Genomic DNA, 17,759 nt, shown 5'->3' with positions numbered 1-17,759 from the left:
GTGGCGAAACATTGGCTGAAATGTCGATACACATTACCGGAGTTTAGGCACATGGTGATTGACCATGTGCCCCCCTCAGGAGAGGTGGTGACAGGGATTTACTATTACTGCAACGGGAATCCAGGTGGATCTATAAATTGGATGTCCTGGCCCCAAAGGGACTAAATGAAACACTGCCGATGTCCCCTTTCATGTGAACTGTTGGTGACTCTGTTGACATATGCTCAATCTTGAATAATTGTAACCATCTTGAGCGGTGAAGGATACTTTGTTGCGATTGTGTTTGTGCTAAGATTCTCCATACTAAGTGACAGGACATTTGCAGGGTGTTATATCACTCTGTAGGGGCAGCTTCACCATACCTAAAAGGGACGAATACACAGCGACCAGTGTCTAAGACTGTACCCTGCATATTTTATATGAAATTGGGCCATGTATTATACTTATAGAGCTTCATTATTTATATATGCTATGACTGTTTTTCAGGTGACGAGCACCCCTAGCCGGTCAGAGGACTTCGGCCCTTAATGGGATATTGGCCCAAGGCAGGGTTCAGATGGTGTGCGGCATGAGTAGTCCGACTCGCTAACAAGTGGTCCAACACAGCTAACCTCTATGATCAGAGTGTATTCCTATCCTTAACAGCCCGAGTTGCAATAGCAAGAGTGAATACTGGATGTTAAAGCTGTTGGTTTCAGGTAAATTCCGGGATATATCTTTGTGGGACAGCGGGACCATATATTTTATGAGCGCTGTTACCACATGGGATGACTGGTTGAGGACTACCAGAGTGAACAACCTAACAGCACATCCAACCAACCCATGGAGGGTTAAAAATAGTTTGGCACAAGAGGAGCATTCCATATATGGTGAATGGGGGCGTGTTTAGCAGTGTGAGTCGCAAGGGATAGTGAGGAAACTCTGTAGAGCTGCTGTCAGGGATCAGAGAGGATCTGTTGCGGTTTTAAAAGTTTGCTGAGACGGATTACTCTGCTGCTTCCATACACCGCTCTGTACCTGTTAATCTGAGGCGACATGGCTATGGAGGTATGTAAGAGCCGTCTTTCCTGCCGGCGGGGTGCAGTCAGTGTAAGCTTCACTTAGATATGTGTAGTTAATATACACGGCGATCTTCAATGTTTTTAATGATTTTTAACTTTGCACGTGGCACTATGGCACACAGGTCACGGAGTATATATACACACTGGATGGTTATTTATGTATTATTTATTTTTTAACTATGATGATGAGCATTGGGGCACTGATTGGTTACAGAGTACACACTCCCACTCCTTGTCACTTCCCTTTTGGCGTGCAATGGGGGTATTTAAGTTTGTTTGGTGGTATGCACAATTTTTTTGTTCCTGAAGACGGCTCCAGCGGTTTGAGCCGAAACGTTGAATAAAAGGTTTTCTATTTTTGTATAAAGACCTGTTGGTGCGGTTTTTCTCTCTTGCCTATATATATATATATATATATATATATATATATATATATATATATATATATTATTTCTTGCCACTAACAGTTTTCAAAGGTGATTTATAACTATACAGTGTGACAGTACAAAATATTACTTCACAATGGAATAAAATACTTACAGAAAACAGGGGATTGACTCAGACTCTGTGACAAAATTTGACTGGTTTCCATGATGTTTAAAATGGCTTCCTCATCAATGACAGCATCCTCTTGCTCTCCATCAACACATCCTTTGTTCCCTTTGTGGAAAGAGACTATACTTAAGAGACTATACTTAAGATCCTTTTTTAAAATAATGACTAACAAAGATGCATGTATAGATGATATGTACTTATATCCTAGTATATGAAATAACGATGTTCTCCCCAAAAAATGTTGGGTGGGACAAAATTAATTTGGGTGGTAGTTGTGGTGAAGCAAATAAATATATGCATCCACAACCTTTTCCACTTTAATATAATATTTTTTACAGAAGCCAACAGGACACTCACTTCAGCAAATACATATACAGTTCTTCCGCTTCTCTATAAAAAATTCTCTTCTGTGTACAATATGGGGAAGAAGCAGGAATGGGTGTCAGTGGAAAACTGTTGGGCATTGTGTCCAGCCAAAACAGCCTGGGGAGAATATTGTCATTTCTATGTTTATAATTTATATTCCCCTTGAAAAAACATATATACAAAATTACTGTCAATAAAATTAAAATGCCGTTCTTACTTTGTGGCTCATCCCTGTGAACATCCACAATATTAGCTTGGGAACAAAGAACAGCATCAGGTGATTCTAGCTGGGAGTGCAATGTAAGTTCAAAAGAACGTTCCTCGGATAAGTTACTACAGTCTAGAGAATGCGGTTGTGTCCTAAGTAAGATAAAACAGAGAAGACAAGAAAAACTTTTTAGCAAAATGATTTACACAGATAATAAAGAATTAACATTTGTTTTATGTATAGTGTCTATTAAAGGAAAACTATACCCCCCAAAATGAACACTTAAGCAACAGATAGTTCATATCATATTAAGTGGCATATTAAAGAATCTCACCAAACTGGAATATATATTTAAGTAAATATTGCCCTTTTACATCTCTTGCCTTGAGCCACCATTTCGTGATGGTCTGTGTGCTGCCTCAGAGATCACCTGACCAGAAATACTTCAACTCTAAAGGTGGCCATACACGGATAGATCCGCTCGTTTGGCGATGTCGCCAAACGAGCGGATCTCCCTCCGATATGCCCACCTTGAGGTGGGCAATATCGGGCTGATCCGATCGTGGGCCCTAGGGCCCAACGATCGGATCCTAGCGTTCGCCAAACGGGTGGTCGGATCGCGGGACTGCATCAACGAACAGATGCGGCCGCGATCCGACGGGATTTTTAATCCCATCCGATCGAGATCTGGCCGACTTTCGGCCAGATCTCGATCGGGGAAGCCCGTCGGGGGCCCCCATACACGGACCAATAAGCTGCCGACATGGTCTGTCGGCAGCTTTTATCGGCCCGTGTATGGCCACCTTAACTGTAACAGGAAGAAGTGTGGAAGCAAAAGACACAACTCTGTCTGTTAATTGGCTCATGTGACCTAACATGTATAGTTTGTTGGTATGTTTGTGAGTACAGTGAATCCTACGATCCCAGGGGGTGGCCCTTATTTTTTAAAATGGCAATTTTCTATTTATGATTACCCAATGGCACATTCTACTAGAAAAGTATATTATTATGAAAATGGTTTATTTACATGAAGCAGGATTTTACATATGAGCTGTTTTATGCTATATCTTTTTATAGAGACCTACATTGTTTGGGGGGTATAGTTTTCCTTTAAGTAAATATAACCAGTTTTACCAGAATTTGCCAAAAGTCTGAAATGACACAATATGCTATATTTAGCATTAGTAGTTCTTTTTATAACAATGCTTTCTCTCATTGTGGTCTCAGATTCAAAAGGAACCCCACCGTTTTCCACAGCACTTTGGTGTGTAGAAGCCTTAGGATAGGAATGCCAAACTTTAATATGACAAGACAGTGAGAAAAAGAGAACTAACCTTTTAGACACATACATTCTATAAAATTATACTTTTATAATATGTAAGTTACTATCACATCTCTTTTCTTTATTCTTTTTTTAATACTAAACATTCATCCTTCAGTGTCTGCTTTATATTATACATAAAATGCTTTATAATATAAAATGTAATTTAAAATATATAACTACAATTGTAAACAATAAAATGTAAATTAGTGATATAGAGTTAAAAACTGCCAGCTAAATCTACCTGTACTATGACATGGAAAACATGACCCCATGTTTACATCAAACTAGTTGATGTTATAGTATTTTAGATAACAAAATTCCTCGTAAATCAGATGCAACTAAGCTGTTAGTTATGGTGCCATTTCTGCTGTTTTACGTAAAACTGAACCTGATTCTTTAAACATAAGTACACTGCTCCTATTGATGAAGGGAGTGGAGGGTTACCCTGGAGCTACCACCTGGTCGGGACCTGTACAGTAACTCCAGGATTCTTCAATTAATAGGCACAGCAGCACTTGATTTGGAGGCAGAAGGAGGGCAGAGTTTGCAAGCGCAACTAAAAGGAAGTACTTTTAAAGGGGTAGGTCACCTTTAAAGGGGTAGGTCACCTTAAAAGGGGTAGGTCCCTTCAACACGTTTTCCCAGTTCAACTGGTTTATTTCAATTCCAGAAATAAAGACTTTCCATTTCCTATTTGTGACTGTTTTTCTAATAATGAAGTGTAAAGTTTAGGGATGCACCGAATCCAGGATTCAGTTCCGGATTCAGCCTTGTTCAGCAGGATTTGGATTCGGCGGAATACCTCTGCCCGGCCAAAGCGAATCTGAATCCTAATACATACGCTAATACATATGCAAATTAGGGGCGGGGAGGGAAATCACGTTACTTTTTGTCATAAAACGAGGAAGTAAAAAGTGTTTTCCTCTTCCTTCCCCTAAATTGCATATGCAAATTAGGATTCGTATTCGGTATTCGGCGAATCTTTCGCGAAGGATTCGGGGGTTTGTCTGAATCCAAAATAGTGGATTTGATGCATCCCTAGTAAAGTTTAATTTTCATTCACACACTTCTGTATTTCTAAAGCAGTGGGGGGGGGACTCTGTTACTGTTCTAAATTGATACATTTAGTTGATACATTTTATCTTTATCCCTGCTGAGCTGAATCCCTTACATCTTTTAGAACTGATCCAATTTTTGTAATTTTTTAGCATTTACAAAAAGATTGTCTCACAGAGAAAGTTTTTTTGAAGCTGGGGAAGTTACACCCCATTTGAAAACTAGAAAGAAAAAGGGAAAGATTTATTTAAAAAAAAAAAAAAATTAGGGCCTACTGAAAAGATGCTAAGAATAGGCAATTAACTCAGTGAACAAAGTAACTTAGTGAACTACCCCTTTTATTAATAGGTTTATATGTGCAACTGACTGCAGGGAAATTTGCACATTGATAAAGCTGCATTTCTGTAGTACAGAACAGTGTGTAACTGCTACCAATATACAAAATGCACACTATACCATTGAACTATGTCAGTCTCCATAAAAATATATTTCATAAAACAGCTCATATATAAATACCTGTTCATGTTCAGCAACCATTTTCATAATAATATATTTTTTTTGTAGTATGTGCCATTGGGTAGTCCTAACTAGAAAATTGCCATTGCCATAAGGGCTGTCCCTGAGATTCTACAGTTCATGGTGCACACAAACAAACCATACATGTTAAGTCACATGAGCCAATTAACGGACAAAGTTCTGTCTTTTTTCTTCCATATGTCTTCCTGTTACTGTTAGAGCTACAGTATTTCTGGTCAGGTATTCAATCGCTCAATCTATTATTACTAAATCATTAAAAGATCTTACTTGATAAAGATGTTTTTTTTATACTCCAATTTTTCATGCCAATATGATTCAGTAGGACCAAGTACACTCATAAGAATCAGATGTGCATCCTATTTTCATGTCACTGGTTTGCTTATTTTCCTACAGACAAATATTTTTGAATTCCATATTAAAAACTGCAAGTAACAACATGCTACAACTAATGAAATCTGATTATTTTTTTTTTTTGGCTTGGAAACTTATTGATAGACAGGCCAAACATGGGCCAAGCTGGACTGTACCATTTAATCACATACTGGCTTGATGCTATGCAGAGGTATAAACTTATATAGGGGTAAATCAGTAAAAACAGCTTAAATAACCTTTTTACACTGGCCGTTCATCTAACAAGTTAATTAGCATCAGTTCATGTTTGGGCCTCAGAGATCAAACAAGTCACTGAAAAATTACTATATAGCAAGCACATTTTTGTGGATAACTTTACATGAATTGGGTTTAAATTCTTGAAGTGGCAATGAGAATGTCAAAAACAGTTAAGCGATCAGGGCAATGTTTGGAAATGCAGGTATAGGATTTATTATTCAGAAAACGTGGGACCTGGGGATTTCTGGCTAAGGGATTTTCTGTAATTCGGATCACTACACCTTTAGTCTGCTAAAACCTTTTAAACATTAAATAAACTCCGTAGGATGATTTTTAGACATGCAGCTTTGTTACTATCAAATACAAGGTACTAAATATATAAAATAGTGTAATTATGTCTGGAAATGTTCATGCCTGCAATATCATCAGTACATTGTATGCCTTTTTAGAAAAGTTTTATTCGTGGCATTTAAGTTACTTACAGATCAGTACTTACAATGAGAAGTCATTTTGTTTCAGAATTTCTTTGAGTCTCTTCTGAAGGATTTTTTCACTTTCTGACATCGCAACAAACCCATGATCTAAACAAAAAAAACAAACAAAAAACAGGTTTACCCAAAAAAGCACCATGGTAATTCACTAACTCCTCAGTACAGGTCTCTGACAAGATGAATATGTTTATATTCTTGAACTTTAACCATACTCTAAAAAATGGCTACATCCCTGGATGAAGAAAAAGAAAAAAAAAACCCATTGGTTTCTGAAGGGTACATATGGCAGGGATGAAAGAAGCCAATAAGGTATTAGTCATGAAAAGCTAGTATAGCGTTTAAATGGATGAAAGCATGATTTGCAGAACAATTTTCACCCTCGATCTAGAAGTAGAAGGTAAATAATTAGGGATGCACCGAATCCAGGATTCGGTTCGGGATTCGGCCTTTTTCCGTAGGATTTGGATTCGGCCGAATCCTTCTGCCCGGCCAAACCGAATCCAAATCCTAATTTGTATATGTGCAAATAAGAGATGGAAGGGAAATCACGTGCATTTTTGTCACAAAACAAGGAATTAAAAAATGTTTCCCCATCCTACCCCTAATATGCATATGCAAATTAGGATTTGGTTCGGTATTTGGCCGAATCCTTCGCGAAGGATTCGGGGGTTCGGCTGAATCCAAAATACTGGATTCAGTGCATCCCTAAAAATAATATTGAACATTCTCTTATATAAATTAGCTGGTTGCTTAGAGATATCCATATATGGGCTCAAAATCCAGAATCATTGCTATACTTTTACATATCTGTAATACCATCTGTTATACAAATGGTTTGTGTACAGCCCAGTTCTTAGATTATACTCACTTTTGGCGACACGGGCATTTAGCTTTAGGCCTTTCTAAATGTGCATATTTGAGAGTGAAAAGGGTAATTGCATGGCCAGAAAGTTAACTGCACAGGTCTAATGTACAAGTTAAAATATATGCCAGCTCAAAATTGTAATATAAGATCCGTGTACCCTTGCGACTAACGTCTAAATTTACCTTGAGAATCTGGAGGGCTTATTTGCGAGGACTCTCTCTTTTTTCGACAGCGTTGTTTTTCATCTTCCCATATTGCTTGCAGTCCAGGATTCTTCCCTATCTGAGCTGCATATATAAACAAACTATGGTCAAAAACACATTCTTACAGAGCTTTTTAATGAGTTTCAAAGTCTCAGATTGTACCTGCATACATACCATATCCCAGTGGCATAACTTAATAAAGGAAGCAGAACCCACAGTCAAAGGGGGTCTGGGGGGCGTGGCCATGACATTGACCTGAGGTGACGCAAATTTCCAGTGCTCCGTTACCGACGGTCCCTAATAGCTATAAGTTGAGCATTTTACCCGCAGAATTTTTGGCTGTAATATTCCACTCAGCTTTCCTGACTATGACTAGAGGAGGTAAGCTGAAAAAAACGGCTCCTACGAGCAAAGAATCGCTCACACAGACACCAAGACAGCGAGCAGGCAACCAAAATGGCCGACGATTCATCTGCCACTCCTCGGACCTCCCCTCGGGCAGACTGGGAATCTGACCAAGTGGAATCGGAACCGGAGTCTTCCACGACCTACTCTGGAGACGCAGTATTGATTTCCAGATTCAAACAACTATTGCATACCGAGTTATCAGCGGTCGTCACCAAGATCACGGACCACGTGACGCAGGAACTGCGCGACCTCGGTAACAGAACGGCGGCAGTGGAGGACAAGGTTGATGAGGTCCTGCTCACAGTCAACTCCCATGATCTGCAAATCGCAAAGCTCCAGCAACAGCTGCTGGACCTCCAAAACCAAACTCTGAAAATAGGTCACGGAGGAATAATATAAGAATCAGAGGCCTCCCAGACACGGTCCAGGACCTGCACCTTGAAATCCCACAGCTCCTCACGGAACTTCTTCCAGACGTTTCTCCAGACCACCTCATCCTGGATAGGGTTCATAGAGCCCTAGGACCCAGACAACAAGGGGCCCCACCAAAAGATATCATCGCCAGGATGCATTATTTTACCTCCAAAGAGGCGGTCATGATGGCCTCCAGAGCCGCTGCGCACTTGGAATACAAAGGCCACAAATATTCAATCTATGCCGATCTAGCTGCTGCCATGATCCAGCGGAGAAAGTTGATGAAACCTATTACTACCCTTCTGCTCACTCACCGGATCAGGTACAGATGGGGTTACCCATTTAAACTGACTTTTACTTTACAAAACCGACAGCACACCGTCACCAACCCACAAGACGGCATGCAGCTTCTCCACCACTTGCAATTAGCATACCCCCAGCCCGCCTCTCGGAATTCTCCATCCCCACCTAAGGGCTCTGGTGGTCACCCGATTGCCCCCCTCTGGAATACCAGCCCTGACCGGGACACTTGAGTGACTCCTATTATGGGTAATACCTTTCCTCTATTATACCATGCTGGGGCCGTCTGGTCGGTGCCCCCCCCCACAAACAGGCCTACTTGTCACCATTACTGGCTTGCCAGTAAGCCCTGTTTACTAATGTCGGCACTCCTACTTACAATGCCTCTTGTACAGTGTTATGTTGATGTTTGCACAGTTATTGTTTTACTACACATTATGGAGAAGAGTACTTATATTTTACTGCACTTTCTATCTGTTGTCTTGATACGCAAATGGCATTATTATGTGTATCTCATAACGTAAAGGGATTCAACTCCCCATTAAAACGGTCTAAAGCCTTCAGACAGTATAACCAAATGAAAGCAGATCACTTTTTATACAGGAGACTCATTTCTCTAGAACTTCCTTTCCGAAATACTTTCACCATGCTTATCGTAAGGTGTACTTAGCCTCTTCTGAGAGTAAACATGGGGGGGTTGCCATATGTGTCCATAATAGAATTAATTTCCGTTTAGACTCGGCCAAAGCAGACCTAGAAGGGAGATAGTATTTGATTCTTTAGTAACGCTGGCAGTGGTGTACGGTCCAAATGATAATCAAAAAACTTTCTACAACAAATTTTTCCCCCTCCTAGAGGAATTCAGTAGCGGCCCCATTTTACTTGGAGGGGACTTTAACGAAGTCGTAAACCCCATTAATGACAGACTAACTACTGCTACCTCACAAACTGCTAAATCCAGGAAACCGCATTACTATGCAAAATTACTAGAAAAAAATAGACTTGTGGATGTCTGGCGTGAATGCCACCCCCAACTCAAAGACTACACTTATTTCTCCCCTCCCCATAATTCAAATTCCAGAATAGATATGTTTGTCCTGGACCAAAAGTTACTGCCTCAAGGCGTCCAGTCTAACATCCGTACTTGTGTTTGGTCTGATCACTCCCTAGTAACTTTGCATATTTCCAATATAGTGGATAGACCCTCTACTTACCGCTGGAGACTTGACGACAGTATGCTGTCTGACCCCCAAATAAAAGATACTATAGAAAACAAATTGAAACAGTATTTCCTAATTAATGACACCTCTGAAGTTACCAGCCCCACATTATGGTCTGCCCACAAAGCCTACATTAGAGGCATCTTTATACAAACGAAGGCGAGATTGACAAAGGCAAAAAACAAAAAACTATCTGACCTCTCCCTCCTTTTGCAAACCAAAGAGGACCTGCTCAAACTCACCCCTCACGATGGCCCACTCAGAAAACAAGTTGACTTGCTACGCACTGAAATTAACCTTTTACTCACAGAAAAGGATGTCAGAAAACTGCAATTGGTGAAACAAAAATTTTTCCATAAGGCCAACAAAGCTGACACCATGCTAGCTCGCAGATTGTCTAACAAGTTTTTACAATCCCCTTTTACCCAGATTAGAAATAGCAGGGGCCTTTTAACGGCTAATCCAGTCAAAATAGTTGAAGAGGGGGCGTGGCTGAATGGCTGGGTGAACAGACACACATTCCTATAGCTCCTCGCACCGGGACCCGGGAACCCTACTTAACTGCTCTGAAAAGCTGGGAATATGGGCAAATCGTCTAAAATAACTAATACTCCACTCAGCCAAAAGACCCCGGCGCCCAAAAAAGCAAAAGAAATAGCGGATTTCTTCGAAAAGCAGCCGGATACCTCCGTGCCTGAGACCAATATGGCGGAGGAAAGCGAGGCCTCATCGCAAGGTGCGTCACCTCAAAGAACTGTCGTGGCATCAGGAGGGCTGCCAGAGATAATAGCCGCATTGCCTACGAAAGAGGACCTTCTCCAGCTCCTGGAGAGTATTAAATCCTCTCAACGTACTGAAACGGAGATTATTAAAACCGAAATTTCCACGCTTGCCACGCGACTTCTCACGATTGAAGCGCGCCAAACGGAAATGGACTCTACTCTTACCCGACATGAGTCGGCCATTTCAACACAAGCTAGGCAAATCTATCTGCTTCGGAGAGGCTTAGAAGACGCAGAGAACCGCAGTAGACGGAATAACGTCCGGATAAGGGGTATTCCGGAAGATATACAACTGGCTGAAGCCAAGCAACTGCTCATAGAGTTGTTCAACACTCTACTGGGCCGGGACAAAGCTCAAGACATCCCTATCGACCGGTTCCATAGAGTGGCTGGAGGGAGACCGGACAAACCTCGGGATATTCTATGCTGTATCCACAAATTCACTACTAAGGAGCAGATCCTGTCTAAAGCAAGAGAGATCAAAAATTTGAGAATTGAAGAGGACAGCATTGAATTGTACCAAGACCTAGCACTGACTACCATCACGCAAAGATGGTTGCTGAGGGAGACTACAGGCAAACTTCGGGAACGTAATATCCAGTACAAATGGGGTTTCCCATTCGCCCTGATAGCCCGTCATAATGGTAAGAATTTCATCATGAAAGAACCGGACGATGGGGAACAATTCTTTCGCGGTCTCGGCGTTCCACCATCCGACCTCTCCGATTGGGCGAGGTATGTGTACGGCCCCTCTCCAAAAGAACCCCAGCACGATCCGGTTCAACAGGGATAACTTCCACTGATGTCGTGCGGCCAACCTTTGCCACCTGCAGCAACAACCGCTGGGTAATATTTCTATGTTTAAGTGGCCATTTTGGCCCTGATCTGTTAATATCTTTACTGAACCTGATTCAATGTTCTAACTGTTCCTAACCCGAGGCCTGCATTTAAAATGTCTACGCTTCATGTGGAGGCAACTACACCCTGGCGTGATATTTACCTACTGTCTCCCTGGATTTGGGGCCTTCCCTCCTCCTCCCTCTCCCAGGGCTTGTTGAAATCCTTTATTGTTTTGTAGAACATTTTCATGCTCCAATTATGTCATTTTCACTTTTTATGTCCACGGCCATCTTAAACTGGAGCACAACACTGTCTGTTAGAGTACCATTTGATGGCTGCCATGACTGAGTGCTTACACGCAATACAACTTTTCATGCCCAACGGCCTGCTTCTAGATTGTCCACGCATTGAGGCATCTGTATTATGGCACCCCCAGCAGCTTACCTACTATTTCCTAGATCCGGATCCTTCTCTTCTCCTCCCCCCCCCCTTTTTTCCCCCCTCCCTTTGGTTTTTATTTATTTATTTTTTCACTCTCTCTCCCTCCCCGTGGCGTGGCCTGCCGAGGGGCAACGCATGGATTATTGGAATCTTCTATTGTGGTACAGAATATTCCCACATTACCACTGCATATGATTGGCGACATTGGCGAACCCACCCCCCTTTTTTTTTTTTTTTCTCAAAGGTCATCACGGACTAGAGCGCAAGCCTGCTTGGTGGAGCTCCATTAGATGGCTACCGTAAATGAATACGTCTAGCCAGTACTGATATGGACAACAATGTTTATGATGATTTTTTCTCTGTGAATCAACCTGTACTATAACTTCCTTTACAGTAGTGTAACTCAGCAGGAAACGGAGAACGAGAGAGATGGGATTGACATTCAACAACATGACAGGGCTGAGTTATACTTCTGTTTCCAGCATCTATTTTCTGATCTAGCACGATGTCCAATGTTTTGGTGCTGAGGTGGCCTTGCTGATATGTCCGTGGCTCTCAGCTGCCCTAGGCGGAAAAACGGGTTAATGTAGGGGCAATTAGAAGGGGGAGATGGGGAGGTCGGTCGAGAAGAGTAATGGAGAAAGAGAAAGTAGAGAAGGGGTGACATCTCAATATTTTTATGCATTTGTACATATTTTTGGCAGTCTCGCCTTTCCGTTAAGTCGGGGCAATGCTGGAGACTCGGACATATCGGAATTGGTCATATTACAGATGTTGTAATTTCTTGTGCTGGGACAATTATGTTTGCATGATTTTCTGGCCACGTTGTTAAAGGGAGGAGCAGGGTTGGTAGAGAAGTAGTTTGATAAGATGGGAGGAACAGTACCTGATATGATGTAATGGCCTTTTCTGGTTTGATTAGAGGGCCCGTCTTAGGAGAGGTGACCGGGCCCCGGGGGCGAGGTTATCGCTCAGGACACCTACCACACACCACTTTCCCTCCTCAATACTCATATATACAACTAGTACTACCCTGGAGTTAGTTTAACCCAGTAGGTAGCAGAGTAACCTAACCCCCTCCCCCCCACAGAAGGCGACATAGAGAGTGTAAATAGTTCCTTTGGTTATTTACTGAATTTCACTGGTTCCCCCCTTCCCTACTTGTACCCAGTTACCCTTGAAGTGATACATTTTGGTAGCATGACTCCCTCTAAGGCGTTTCACGCACTCAACTCATTTAATCTCATTTCCATCAATGCTAACGGACTGAACTCCCCACAAAAACGGATCCTCCTTTCGGCTGAACTAAAGAGACATAAAACTCAAATTGCCTTTATTCAGGAAACACATTTCAAGAAGGGACACATACCTAGGTGGAACAATCCTTTCTTCCCTGACATTTATACCAGCTCCCCACAAGATACAAAAACGAAAGGAGTGGCAATACTTATTTCTAGGTCTCTGAATTTTGCTATTGAAGCTACTAAAAGTGATGACGAGGGACGCTATGTGTTTATTAAAGGTAGAATTGGACAGCGAGTATACAAGTTTGCTAATATATACTTACCTAACACAGACCAGGGGAAGGAATTCTCTAGAATAACCCAAAAGTTAGAACAGTTTATGTCAGGTATTCTAGTTTTAGGGGGAGATCTTAATGTGCCATTGGAACCACATTTAGATTGCTCCACAGGGAAATCAAGCTCCCCACCCACAACTAGCACTAAAATTAGAAGACTACTGCATACTTTACAATTGGTAGATGTCTGGCGTACCCAACACACTAAAGACAAAGATTTTACATTCTACTCGGCAAGACATGATATATATACTCGTATAGATTACATATTTCTTTCACAACATGCTTTGGCAGAAGCTCGAGACTCACAAATTCATGTGCGAACTTTTTCTGATCATTCCGCTATTTCCATGAATATATCCCTTCCGAATTTGAATAAACGTAACAAAACCTGGAGATTTAACGAATCCCTCTTAAAAGATCCAGAGTTAGTCAAAGAATTGGGAGTTAACCTGCAGAATTATTTTAAGGAAAACTCGACACCGGAGACCTCACCGGTCACCTGTTGGGAAGCTCACAAATGTGTGATCAGGGGCACTTTGATAGAAATGGGTGCCAGGAGGAAAAAATCTCACATGCAATGTATAGACACTTTGCTGACAAAAATTAAATCCTTAGAATTGCTGCACAAGCAGTCTATTGTACAACAAACTGCTCAGGAGCTTGCTGAGGCTAGGCAGGAACTACACGTTAAACTTACCACATACGCTAACCGAATACACACGTTGGTTAAACATAAATTTTACGAACATGGCAACAAATGCGGTCGGCTACTGGCTAATGCCTTGAAACTTAAACTTGCCAAAAATTACATTCCTAAAGTCAGAACAGAGACAGGTGAAACAGTATACCTCACTGACAAAATAGCAGCAGAATTCGAGAAATTTTTCACAAAAGTTTACCAGACAGATAACCCCTTGTTGGACGATGGAGACAGATATAACCGTGTTGCCGCACAATTCCTTAGCCAACAGAATATCCCTAGACTCTCACAGGCCTCAAGCGCAATATTAGATTTAGACATATCGGTAGAAGAGATTCTGGCGGCAATCTCCTCAACGCCAGCAGGTAAAAGCCCCGGCCCAGATGGGTTCCCCGTGTCCTACTATAAAGAATTCCAGCACTTGTTGTCCCCACATTTATGCAGGGCCTTTAATGCGCTACAGACGGGAAGCTCACTCTCGCCCCAATCTTTAGAAGCTCAAATTACCCTTCTGTTGAAACCAAACAAAGACCCTACTGACCCAGGTAGCTACAGACCCATTTCCTTGATCAACAATGATATAAAGCTACTGGCCAAAATTATTATGAAACGCATTCAGCGTATACTTGAACAGCTGATAGATCCAGAACAGGTTGGCTTTGTCCCAAATAGAGAGGCGAGAGACAATACGAACCGGTTAATAAATTTATTGTTTCATGCTAGAACTAGATCTAAGCAAATGCTTCTGCTGTCCACAGACGCAGAAAAAGCGTTTGACAGAGTTAAATGGAGGTTCATGTTTGATTGTTTAGAAAAGTATGGATTTGGTCCTAGGTTATGTGCATGGATACACGCTTTATATAATAACCCTACTGCTAAGGTTAAAGTGAACGACTTCCTTTCTAACCCTATTTCCATAAAGAACGGTACCCGCCAAGGTTGCCCTCTCTCCCCTACCCTATTTATACTGACACTGGAGCCATTCTTAATTGCTGTACGCAATAATCCAGATATTTGGGGGCTGGAAATTGGCAGCAGACATCATAAAACCGCAGCCTATGCGGATGACCTCTTGTTCTTCGTCACAAACCCTATCATTTCGATACCAAATCTAAACAATCTTCTATCTGAGTACGGGACTGCTAGCAACTTTAAGATAAACCACAACAAATCCTACGCGCTCAATATCTCTTTACCGGCACGAAGCATACAAGGTCTATCCCAAAATTTTCCATACAAATGGGCGTCTAACGAAATTACGTATCTGGGCATAAAATTAACGAAGGACTACAACACGTGGGTGGAACTCAACAATACACATCTCTATAAAAAAATAGAGCTAGACCTGAAGAGATGGAGATCTTCTACGTTTTCCTGGTTCGGAAGGATGAACATCGTTAAGATGAATGTGCTCCCAAGAGTATTATACTTATTTCAGGCTCTCCCACTTAAACACCCTAAAAGCTGGATAGACAAATTTCAAGCGGCCATAACCAAATTTGTCTGGTTAGATAAACGACCTAGGCTTAGTAAACGCATTTTAACCAGACCCAAAGTTTCGGGAGGTACTGCGTTACCAGACTTGTGCAAATACTACAAAGCGACCATCCTTAACAGAATACTAGACTGGTCGCATCACTTGGATAATAAGCTGTGGATAGAGGTGGAACAGCAGGGAACTTCGACACACCTTTTGCATCTCCCTTGGATCAACAAACTTCATAGAAGGTTACTGACTAAAGCACATCCTTTACTTAATAACACTTTGGAAATCTGGGACAGCCTCAAACAAACGAGTTTCACTGAATATCCATCACCATTATTGCCGGTCACGAACAACCCTGACTTCCTACCTGCATTACGCAAGGAACAGTTTAAACCCTGGCTCATTGATGATCAGCTGCAAATCATTAACTTACAGGACAACTGCAAACTGGTAGCTAAGGATAAGTTGGAGCAGCATCGTCCCTTTACGCCCCTTATGCACTTACAGTATAACCAAATCAAGAATTTTTATGTCAAACAAGAGGGTGACCGTACCCTTGGCAGGACTCTTACCAAATTTGAAGCTCTTTGTAATGTCGGAGAACCTCCCAAACATGCCCTTTCCGGTATATATAAGAACCTTTTGGACCTTGGCAGCTTACTTGATCTACCTTTTATTAAAACTTGGAATAGGGACTTAAATCTCAACCTCACAGAAGATGAGGCTAAAGATATAATATGCACACTGATGAGAAGCTCCAGATGCAGCAGGATCCAGGAGCTGAATTATAAAATCTTAACCAAATGGTATCATACGCCCTCACGGCTGCATAAAATGTTCCCGAACGCGACACGCACTTGCTGGAGGTGTAAGGGGGGTGAGGGCACCTTAATCCATATTTTCTGGGCTTGCCCTTTGATTGTACCGTTCTGGAATTCAGTCCTCCGCCTTTGTTCCTATATCGCTAACGGCAGAATCCTTGATGACCCTGCTTATTCACTTCTATTTCATATGTCACCAGAAGATAGATCTCACTTTCAAAATTCAGCTCTCCCACATTTGCTAAACTCTGCTAAGCTATTGATCCCTCTATTTTGGAAGTCGTCACGAGTGCCTTTACTTAAAGATTGGCTAATGAAAGTAGATGAAATACAAAATTTCGAGGAACGCTCCGCTCTCACAACAAAACAAGCAACAGCATATACGGCTCAATGGGCCACATGGTTGTTATTTAAGGGGGAACAGGAATATAAGGATTGTGTGTTTGATTTAATGCAAAATGTGTGTCAGACTTAGAAATGCATGCTACCATGGCTAGATTCTGATACTCACAATGTATCCACTCTTCCCCTACCCTTTACCCTACCTTCACCCTGGTTGGTAACACAGTTTTTCAGCCTTCTAATGAGGGCAGCCTTATTTGTTATTTGTGACAATGTGATATTGAATGCTTGCAATTACTATCAGATCTGTCAAACTGTTGACCTATGCGCTATGTGTAAGATTTAAAATCAATAAAGACATAATTGATAAAAAAATAGTTGAAGAATTTAGCTCCTTTTATCAATCCCTTTATCAAACACAAACCCTAAAGGAAGAGAATATAGATTCCTTTTTAGGGAACCTAGATATCCCCTCTCTCTCACAAACCCAGAAAGAGTCCCTAAAATCCCCCATCGATCCACAAGAGATTCTAATGGCAATAAAAACGCTGAAATTAAAAAAATCCCCGGGTCCGGATGGCCTCACCGGAAAATATTATAAGACATTTGGCCCCCTCCTGATCCCGAGATTACTCAAACTGTTCAATGATATTCAACTTGGCCTCCACAAATTCCACCCTGAATCTCTGGCCTCACACATTGCAGTAATTCCCAAACCTGATAAGGACCACTCCAATTGCAAAAATTTTATGCCCATCTCAATTTTGAACCTGGACATTAAATTGCTAGCAAAAATTATGGCCACAAGATTAAACGTTTTCCTAGGCCAACTGATCCACAAAGATCAGTCGGGCTTTATCCCGAAACGACAGGTGACTGATAACACCCGCAGATTAATTAACATCTTGCACATAGCTAAATCTAATGATATACCCTCCATGCTCCTCTCTTTAGATCTGGAGAAAGCTTTTGATACGGTCTCATGGTTATATTTACGTAAAACTCTCTCACAGTATGATTTCCCAGAGCCCTTCCTCAATGTAATCCTGGCTCTCTATGATACTCCTACAGCGCAGGTTCAGCATATGGGCTTCCTCTCATCTAAATTTTCGATAGGCCAGGGCACACGGCAGAGGTGCCCACTGTCC

At 41.6% G+C, this 17,759-nt stretch overlaps 1 protein-coding gene across 2 annotated transcripts in view; it reads right to left on the bottom strand.

The window, feature by feature from the left end:
* The window catches only part of rev3l.S (REV3 like, DNA directed polymerase zeta catalytic subunit S homeolog), a 123,139-nt gene that overhangs the window by 61,768 nt on the left and 43,612 nt on the right, over positions 1-17,759 (bottom strand). For both annotated transcript variants that reach the window (XM_041564626.1, XM_018265392.2), the window contains exons 7-10: positions 7,255-7,359; positions 6,213-6,297; positions 2,200-2,342; positions 1,602-1,721 (exon numbers count right to left, since the gene is read on the bottom strand). In XM_041564626.1, coding sequence (XP_041420560.1) covers positions 1,602-1,721; positions 2,200-2,342; positions 6,213-6,297; positions 7,255-7,359 — 453 coding nt within the window. The remainder of the gene's footprint in view (positions 1-1,601; positions 1,722-2,199; positions 2,343-6,212; positions 6,298-7,254; positions 7,360-17,759) is intronic.

Source organism: Xenopus laevis, chromosome 5S, assembly GCF_017654675.1.
Source record: "Xenopus laevis strain J_2021 chromosome 5S, Xenopus_laevis_v10.1, whole genome shotgun sequence".
NCBI classification, from domain to species: Eukaryota; Metazoa; Chordata; class Amphibia; order Anura; family Pipidae; genus Xenopus; species Xenopus laevis.
This window is presented reverse-complemented; position numbering and strand designations above follow the sequence as displayed.